This window comes from Glandiceps talaboti, chromosome 19 (genome assembly GCF_964340395.1).
Source record: "Glandiceps talaboti chromosome 19, keGlaTala1.1, whole genome shotgun sequence".
Lineage (NCBI taxonomy): Eukaryota > Metazoa > Hemichordata > Enteropneusta > Spengelidae > Glandiceps > Glandiceps talaboti.
The window spans coordinates 20,349,278-20,359,956 of NC_135567.1; the positions used below are offsets into that span (position 1 = coordinate 20,349,278).

The 10,679-nt window shown below is 37.8% G+C and overlaps 1 protein-coding gene across 1 annotated transcript; it reads left to right on the forward strand.

The window, feature by feature from the left end:
- The first annotated feature begins 1,577 nt into the window (after positions 1-1,577).
- LOC144450241 (uncharacterized) lies at positions 1,578-6,235 on the forward strand. The gene is made up of 2 exons (XM_078140833.1): positions 1,578-1,892; positions 3,486-6,235. The coding sequence occupies exons 1-2, from the start codon at positions 1,673-1,675 to the stop codon at positions 6,176-6,178; spliced, it is 2,913 nt and encodes a 970-aa protein (XP_077996959.1). The 5' UTR covers positions 1,578-1,672; the 3' UTR covers positions 6,179-6,235.
- Positions 6,236-10,679: the final 4,444 nt, after the last annotated feature.

Below are 10,679 nucleotides of genomic sequence, written 5' to 3' on the forward strand. Positions count from 1 at the left end.
CTATTTATTTATTTCGAAATATAGTGGTAGAAATAATAACTGGTTTGCGAGAATGTGTCAGCTGTGATGTACATAGTCCTGCTTGCAGGTGGTACACGCGTTCCTCTCAAAAAGAAGGAGGGAGGGGGGGTCGCTCAAAAAGAAGGAAGGGACGAATACTTAGTATGTAATTAGGACTATGATGTCTGGTACACAAACTTCTGTCAACATGTCGTCTAGTGAAAGTATGTCATCTATTTCAAACTCTCAGACATGCAAATAAGTTGCTTCCGGCCTCTTTACAAATGTTATGACCTGAGGGCAGCTAGGATAGTTAGCACATGATACCATGTTTACATTGTAACACGTGGTACGTGGTCTGCACGAAACATTTACAGAGGTTCCTTGATCGAAGGAACCGTGGTTTAACTCTATTACTAGAATTACTGTAGTTTATATATTGACTAGTTTGTTTTAAATCCGTGACAAATTTTGTCACGGATTGTTTTAGCACCAATCCAATGAAGAAATGTAGTTTTCTTGATGGATGCAATAAAGATTCTATTCCATTCATGTGGTCGTTTTTTCTGAATAATTCGGAGACTTTATTATATTCTGTTCACAGGCACTTGTTTCCCGAGATATGTTTCAGAATACAATAAAATATCAATAATATTGAGAGACTTGGCAAATAATATTTGAAAAGGGTAAAATAACCCGGGTTTCCAGGATCGCGTTAGTCCACACACCGCTGAGTGTATATTTCACGATCCTAGAAACCCGTGTTATAATTTATAAATATGCACTTAGCAGTGTGTGTGGACTTACACTGTCATAGAAACCCGTTTTGTTCTACCTCTTTCATATATTATCGGCCCAAGTATCTCAATATTATTGATATCTTATTTTATTATGAAACAGATTTCGGGCAACAAGTTAAGTGCCTGTGATTCTGTCGAGACATTGCAGCACGTACACGTGTCGTGCACGCGTACAATACAATCACTGTGTACAAGAATGTGGATTTATTATTACATGTATGTGGTTGAATTGTATACGGAACAGTTATAAACTTTTGATAAACTTGATATGTTTTGATTTCATAAATTAGCATAGTCGTTTAAATCAGGTTTAAATACAACCCACAGTCTACTGTGACAAACGTTATCTTTCCGGATGTTATTGTAACGATACACTTCCCGCCAAATAACTAACTAGTAAATACTTACGAGGGCGTGTACTTAACCCGGGTTTAAAGTAGGACACGGCTAGGCTAGCCTCTAAATTATCTTTTACGAATCAAATCACAGTCTAATCACAGCACGGACTTCTCTGCACTATCTCTATGGGTCTTGCCAAAGATATGGTGAAGTTTGCATCTTGTCCAAGAACTAACATTGAGTTCAGCCAACGAGGTATTAGACCGTGACAATATTCTTCACTTCATCAAAGACATCGCAGCCACCCCCTTTACATCCGGTCAACGCCGGTCACACAGTACGTGTCTGTCGATCTTAACCGGCGGGGTTGATCGTCGACCCATCGCAAGGTTGCTACATACCATCGCTGGACTTTGTCGGTTCTTACCATTATGGGGACCAGACATTCTACTCTGCGTACGCGTACTGTGCCTAAGCGGACCACTCTCCCTCGGTTACAGACATTGTTCAACGACTTGGATAAACAATTAACGATGTGTGATTTACGACAACTGAAATCACTTTTAATTCCAAGACAACTTGGTCGAAGAGATTCTGAGAACTTGAAAAGTGCATGTGAATTATTTAATTACCTGGAAGAACGTGGCTATATTTGTGAGGACAATCTAAGTTTGTTAGTGGACTTATTCAAAGCTGTCAACCGAGATGATCTGAAGAGTCTTGTAGAAAACTGTTCGATGGATTCTGATACAGGTACATCTATGTTGTATTGTTGTCTGATTTTTAATGTACACAAACAATATTCATAACACCCCACCCCTTGCCCCCACCCCTAGCCCTACTTGTATGGTGTACGTTGTTTGGTCGTCGAGTGACAGTCAGTCAGAATTGAGTCACGGATCTGTAGCTACACCCGCCATGCAATCGGGGCTAACCCGCCCCTCCCCCTCCCCCTCTACCTCCTCCATATTTATTAAGAGTAGACAAGTTTGCTTATTGTATTGAACTTATTATAATGTAATATTAGTTAGATACACTACACTGTATTTGCTGAATAATTCAGGATCATTTGTTATGTAAAAACTAAAATAAGCACGTCTACGCTACACCTAGCCCTGCTTACAGGCGGTGCACGAGTCTAAATTGCTGACTTGACTCTATAGGAGGGACAATTGTCAGAATCGAGTCCCGGATTACTCCGTATGCAAGCAGGACTACGCTACACCATGGAAGTATGACCCACGTGGGTCATACTTCCATGCATATGGCAACACTAAAGTCTTGTTTATATTATAATGACACATCCACACGTACGTTGGTTAGTCCCGCTTGCATACGGAGTATTAAAGTCGTCCATTGAGCGAAACGCATGTACCGTATGCAAGCAGCTAGCAGGACTACACATTGGTATGTTGGGGTGAGAGAGAACGGAACTGACATCATTTTCATCAATGGTAAACAAACAGCCAATCAAAACGTACCGATATGACATATTAATCACGTGTTTCCTGACTTAATGTAGTCAATTTTATTCATGACGTAAACAATTATACTGACAGGGGATTCCCCCAGTATGCCGGTAGAGTATGGTGTCCAATCCATGACAAAATTACAACTCCTCATTTTGCTATTCGTATTTCAATTTTACAACTCAAATATCTATTTTTCTGTTCTATATTCCATTTTACAATTCGTCATTCCAAAACTGAATGCAATTAAACAACTGAACTTTCATTTCTGCATGAAATTTTACAACTCAACTTTCCATTTTTTAATTTTGTATTCTATTTTCCATGTTTAATTCTGTATTCTATTGTACAGTTCGACATTCGATTACTCTGCTTCCTGTTTCATTCGACTACTCATTCTTCTAAACCCAATTTCACAGTTACACATTTGTAGAATTCTTTCATTCTGGGCGCTGGTCTCTGGTGAGACACATTTATGTATGTATGTATGTATGTATGTATGTATGTATGTATGTATGTGTGTGTATGTATGTATGTATGTATGTATGTATGTATGTATGTATGTGTGTGTATGTATGTATGTATGTATGTATGTGTGTATGTATGTATGTATGCATGTGTGTGTATGTGTGTGTGTTTTAAGGGAGTGGTTATGTGTCTGTGTCTGTATGTTTCTGTGTCTTTGAGTCTGTCTGTCTGTCTGTCTGTGTCTGTGCCTATGTCTGTGTCTGTCTGCATATGCGTCTGTCTATCTGTCTGTGTAGGGGTTTAGTTTATGTATATCATCAGGTGTGAAAGTGCTTATCATGTCTTCCTCAAATTGATGTAAAAACTATCTTTTGGAGAAGACAGACACATTTCTCTTTTCTCGTTTTAGACCGTGACATCCAAGCAGCAAAAAAGTGTCAAGAATGGTTGAATTTCCATTACAAAGAGAAGATGCATTATACCTGCCCAGTACCCTGGTATGCAGGTGGATTTAAACTACCCTTTCTTGATGTATACACACAACTGGACTTAGTCAAGAGAAGCCCTAGAGGCTTTGAATCCAGAGATGCTGACTTTCGTACAGCCTTTCAAACTAATGAGATGAATCGACGAATCTTGATTGAAGGGCAGCCAGGAGTTGGCAAAAGTTCATTCTGTAGAAAGATAGGAATGGATTGCGCCAGAAGTACAGAACCAATGTTAGAAAAATATGAATTGATAATTGTTTTAGAGTTAAGACAAATGGTAGAGAGTGGGGACTTAATTAAGGCGATATTTGATCAATTATTGCCAAATAATTCAGGGGTTAATAAGAGTGACCTGCACAGTTACATTATAGAAAATCAAAGTAAGGTTTTGATTGTGTTAGACGGCTTTGATGAACTTAAAGAAGCATTAAGGGGTGAAGTTATGAATTTGGTTAAAGGGAGGTATTTGCCTTTAGCTACTGTAATTATTTCATCCAGGAGTACAGAAAGACATCAACTTATTGAATGGATGGACCTGCACTATATTATCAAAGGGTTTAGTCAGGAAAAGATAGAAGATTGCGTTAGGAGGTATTTCACACCTAATGATGATAATGCCTGTGATCTCATCAGTATAATATATGCTGATCAAAGTATAAGTGCTTTAGCAAAGAATCCACTTAATACATTGTTATTATGCTTACTCTGGGAAGACAATAAGGGTGACCTGCCCAGCAGACAATCAGAGTTATATACTCAATTAGTGATGAGTATAATGTATCGTCACTGTGTCAAACAGGGTGTGGATGTACCAGAGGATGGGGGATTCCCCTTAGAATATAAGGAAGCATTTATCAAACTAGGTGAAATGGCATTCAATGGTCTCACTAATGACAAAGTAATGTTTGAGCGGAAAGATTTTGAAGAAGCAGGAATAGCGAAAGATAGTGATTTGTTTAAGTTGGGGTTGCTAAACCAGGAATATAGTATTGCCAGACTCCAACCACATAAATTCTGGGTGTTTACACACAAGTCTTTCCAAGAGTACATGGCTGCGTACTATCTGGTGCAAACAAATCAAGTAAATGATGCAAAATTACTGCAAGCTATCATAACAAATACTAAACTACACAATGTGTGTCTGTTTGTGGCTGGGATGCTTGGCTTTGAGGGAGATATGCTTTTCACTGCATTTAGTGAAGTTCTAGGCACCATTGAAGAAACACACACCTTTGCTCAGATCTTTCATCTTGCTCTCAGCAGTTTACATGAATGTGGACATCCGGAACTATTTGTCCATATACTTGCCGGCAAGATCATGCGCAGTAATGCAATAGACTTAGGGAAATACATACCATCTATCAGTGACAGCTGCATATCTGGACTAATCCATTTAATCAGGTACTGCAATAACAATGCTGGCAGAAGTTCTGTAAGATTAACTAATTTGCATATCATATCAACTGCAGCCTCTGAGCAACTCATTAATATCTTGATGGGATCTAGTCATCTTGAATCACTTGGTTTGGCAGTATCAAGTGATCAACAGGATGAACTAATGGCAGTGCTTAAAGCAAACCCACAATTATCAAACTTACAGCTAAGTATTCATTGTGATGACGAATTGTTGAGATTCATGGAATTTTCAGGTGGTATCCTGTCCAATGCTAGGAATCTCTACTCCTTCATTGCTTCATTGTCTCCAATTTGTAGCCACTTAGATATTGTCAAATACTGTGCTAATGCTACAAGGTATCGCTCTGTGTTTCATCTTAACGATACCCTCCTGTATTTATCCTTATGTGGTTACTATAGGAACGAGATACTATTTGCCAGCATTGGAGGACACATAGCCTGGCATAGCACCCTTAGATCTCTCGCAATCGTTTTTTGCACTAATGCTTTATTAGCAGACAGGAGGGGCATACTAGGAAAGATCCTCAAACAAAATACTAGGTTGAGGGCGCTGTACTTTGGTACAGAAGTAATTGGCAATGCTTCATCAGATGATAGGTTTAGACAGAGGTTTAACCATCTGCTTTGCCAATGGGAGAGTCGATTATCAGCCGCTGAGATAAAACAGCGAAAACGTGCAAGTTCAATGTTTTATGAGTCCATACAGCAAAACCAAGGGTTGAAAGTGCTTTGCATTGAACACATAGGTGATGATAATGATTTGATATCTGTGTGTAATAGTATCAAATGTAATCATTCCATGTCTGTAGTCATCCTGATAGCAGAGCACATAGCTACCACAGTTGCTACAACAATGTATGCAATGTTGAAAGAGAACAAGGCTATAGCTATATTGGGAGTTGTTAGTGAGGAAAACTTCTGTGCTATGGATGAGATAGTTACACAGCAAGCAATATTTAAGAAAAAGAAATTTGCAATGGCTGGTGAACCAACAGCAAACCAGAATGGACTGAGCCAGTTCAATCAAGTCCAGTATTCCATGGCGGAATTACTAAACATTGTTGCCATGGAAACCAAAGACGATGCACTATATCATCATGCTGTCATGCCTAGATTACAGAGTCAACTGTTGGACAAGACATTTCCAGCAATACAGAGGATGGGTTATTATGTAAATGTGTGGGAAAGACACATGTAATTGTCATGGAAACGTCATAGCAACAAACATGTGACTTATCAAGCGAGGAAACATTTGCACAACTAAATGGTGGGTGGGGGGGGGGGTATGAAGCAAATGTGATTCTTTACTTATGCCACCCAAGTGTGTTATACGATATGTAAATGATATGTTTAAAAGTGGCACAAGCTGAGTTTATCAGCTTTTTACTCAGGTACATGTAAAAATACTTCAAATAAAACTATTCCAGTATAATGTTAATGTCAATGTATGTCTTCTACAACATTACAATTTGTGTTCTGACATTGTTAGAACTGTTGATTGCGTAGTATGAATTTCCTGAACATGTTTTGATACATATGGTAAATTATGTGATGGGATCATATACTGGTTAATACCAGGTTTGAGTTCAGTCAATTGTAAGTGATGGTCAAATATGCTTCAGTAAATAGACACTAGAGGAATACTAATTATATAAATGACATCATTGGATCATTTATGAGTTATATCTTGATACCAGGTTTGAGTTCAGTCAATTGCAAGTGATGGTAAAGTGTACTTCAGTAAGTACAATACTATGAGTACCTTTCAAATGTGTAGTAAAAACTACTTCTAAATGCATATAAACTCAGCTCATATCCCTTTGATAGATTAGAAACAAACACTTTTTTTACACATTGTGACATTTGAAACCAGTCAAATTTTGTGTATTGCCAGTTAATATTCATATTTATATACAATAAAAAACGTTAAGTACATTTACTGGTTCATCAGCATGTTGTCTGTGTCTATCTTCATCCGTTTTTGTTTGTTTGTGTGTTTTTTGTTGTTATATTCTATCAACATCAAGAATAAGTGGAGGTCAGTCGACTAAATGTGCAATGAAGATCAAGAGAGGATGTCAATCTGCTACTACGCCCTCTAGTGGCAGCGAATGAACAACGCTAGAGGTTCGATTTTAGTCGAAAGCTTTCGTGAACGCTATCGAAATTTGCAGATGTCTGAAATTACTTTACAACAGTACAACTTTCACGATGTCAGTTTAGGTGAACTGCAGATCTCAATCAACTTTAATTAAAACTTTTGTATCTAACAATAACTTCGCGAGGTACAATAACTTGAGAAAGACGAAAATCTCACGTACGCCTTGCTATTAACCTTGTCTTGCTAAGGCCTAACAAAAACAATTGTGTGGTTCCGATGAAACTCAATTTTAGAATAGGTGGGGTAGGGAGATTTCTTGTTTTTTAAATATTTTTTATTCATATGTGAGTGTCTAGTTCAGGTAGTTATGTTTTCCGTTATTTTCCATATGGTATCTGTGTTATTGGTTTCTTTTTATCAGGTGTACAACCATTACAGATTGGAACAACAATTTTATAATGCCTCAAGTTGATGTCAGTTTCCGCACCCACTGTTTCTTGCGAGATTTCACAATTTTCGCGATTTTACTGTTTTTACCGCAAGTACGTACGTAAAAATAAATATAGTGTCGGCGCGAAAAACTAGGTGGGTCGGGTAACCGGAACTAAACAATGTATTTAGGCCTAATAATTATAGCTTTTCATCTATTTTGGTCAGAGAGCCTGTAACAGAATGTTATGACGGGTAATTTAACAGGTACAGGGTAATTATCAGGTACAGGGTAATTATCAGGTACAGGGTATTATGGATTTCAATCTAACCACAGTGGGATCAGGCTTAGCTATATGTTTACGAAAACATAAAAACACAAATAAACAAATAAATAAATAAACAAATAAATAATAACATAACATATAACCACTACAGTGGTATGACAATGGTTCCACGTATATTAAAACATATTATGATTTTTATTGCATAGAAACATTGTTCATATTTATTTGTAATTTACCCTGTCGTTCATGTTTGTCATTGTTTATCTGTTGATTGTGTGTTTGTTTGTTTGTTTAATTTGTGTATTTTCACAAACATAACTAATCCTGTGCCCCTGTGATAACTGTAGCCATTCTTAGGTATTCAATGTATGTACCATGGTAGCAGCCTAGGTTCTCAATCGAATTTTGTTATACCCGTTACTAAAAAGACCCCTTTACATACAAAAGCACCTGTAAATACTACTTTTCATAAACATAACTAACTAATAAGCCTCAGCCCCCTGTGATAATCATAGCCATTCTCAGGTATTCAATGTATATACCATGGTAGCGGCCTAAGTTCTCAATCGAATTTTGTTATACCCGTTACTAAAAAGACCCCTTTACATACAAAGGCACCAGTAAATACTACCTTAGTTTAGAGACAATAGTTTGTTGACCTCGATGCTGGTTGACTTTTTTCCCACTCTCCAAAAGTCAAACTCAGTGAGAAGTGTCAGAATGGCTATTGATATACTTTCACCTGATTTCACGCACCATAGAGACAGTCACGAATAGTCGTAAACTAGTCACAAATATACAATGTTTATAACCATAGCAACGTAAATGTTTCTCTAATAACAGAAACAAAACTTTGAGCATGCTATAACAAGAGTTGTATTAAACATTATCGGTCAGTTGGAAAGTAACCGTTTGGTTGGCGGGGCAGTAAATGTCGTCAACTCATTTGGCGGGAAATAGTGTCGTCATATCGTTTGGTAGGAAATTATCTGCCGTTCAGATCGTTTGACGGGAAAACAACTGCCGTTCAGATCGTTTGGCGGGAAAACAAGTGTCGTCATATCATTTGTCGGGAAAATAGCTTTTGAAATTCAGTTTGGCGGGAAAATAAGTGTCGTCAGTTCATTTCGCAGGAAAGTAACAAAGTCGTTACTAGAAGTTGGACCGGGTCAAGACGGCTCCAGGAGACGACCACGATTTAGTAAATGAGTGTACACACGATACTGACAATATTTTCAGTTTGAAAAGTAAGGAATTTCTCTGAGGATCGACACCAGATATGAAATCCATTCTTAAAGAAACACGTGTCCGTAGAATATCATTATCTCACGGAGTTGTGCGGCTTGATGAAACAGACGTTAAAATCGCACATTTGAAACATGAAAAAGCTCTGAGTGAAAACTTGCAGAGAATTGACGCCGAACAAAAGAAAGTAATCGACAAATTAGACGAAGGTAGAGAGTCCACGTACGCTACACTTAACTTTATCAATCAAACTAAGGACATAGCAAAGTCTCGTTCGAGGGTGGAATTCGCGTTGGAAACGAGACGAGAAGATGCAAGCAGAACCAGGGATGGTAGATCTCAGGTACAGATTTAATTTTAATTTTTTTTTGGTCTTTTGATTTAATATCCAGGGAAAGAGATGCAACGGTTATTACATCGTCGTAAAGCACACGTACAGCCCCTTTTACGGCACCTTCTAAGACGATGAAAAGTACCATAACAGATGCCAGCGTACATACTATACTTCGTTGCTACACAGCAGAAATATTTGCACTGGCTTTAATACTAGAATGGGGTATTATTTTAGAAGTCATGTCGACGTATGTATAATATTCGTTTGTGTTATTTAGGTGAAGAGTGAAAAAAAGATCCAATATAGTTTGCTAACAATTTTGTTTGAATTCGGTGACTGGGAAACTGACTTACACAGAAGACCCTAGCAGTTTACTGTAATTAATAACTGTAAAATATATTCTCTGAGAACTTCGACAGGTCTCTAGCTGACCAACTCCGCAGCTCCGCTACGGTTCCTTCCATATTAGGAACCCATGAGAGTGCGCGGATATTTCGTGCGCACGATACAAGAGCTAGAAAATAGACTGAAGTTACGTAGTAAATGGGGACAGAGACGTGTCGGGGCTCTCGGAGCGCATATTTCCAGAGCTGTATATAAACTGTAGTGTAACGCCCTTATCAACCACATCATTTAACAATTTAGTTCACCACTTTAACAATGATAACACGAAACTAGGCTAATAGAATGTTGTCAATACACCACTAGGCACCTTCAATTAAATTCTTTATTTGCCGTTCACGTGCGGGTAGGTTTGTCGGTCTACAGATATAGAAAAAAAATCATTTTTGCTCAAAATTTCCGCGGATTGGAAGGCAGTGTTTTATACTATTGTAAATGAAAAGACTGTTCAAATGTCTTCAGAATAACAATTATAATAATAATAGTTGTTTTAAGACAATCAAACTTTGATATTTATATGTAGACGGTAGATTTAGGTACACTGGGTACAAAAAGATAATGAATCAACAGAAAGTGAATCTACATGACATGCTAGCATTGTGGGGTTTTCTGTTTGTTTTTTCCCTGTCTGCCTGATAGGTTTTGGGGAAAGTCAAGGATGGCAAACAAAGTATTCATTGATTGAGTCCTAGAGGTATTCACTGAATGTAGGCAATACATGTACTTCCTAATTCACAATCTGATATAGATCAAAGTTGAGTGATCATCAATTGTATGCCTGGTCTAGCTGTAACACATTGGGCTCACTCTTCTACAATCTCTCTCTCTCTCTCCACATAGATCAAATGAACTGAAAATCTAGCAAAATCTACTGATGGGGAAAGGTTGAACAGCACATGTC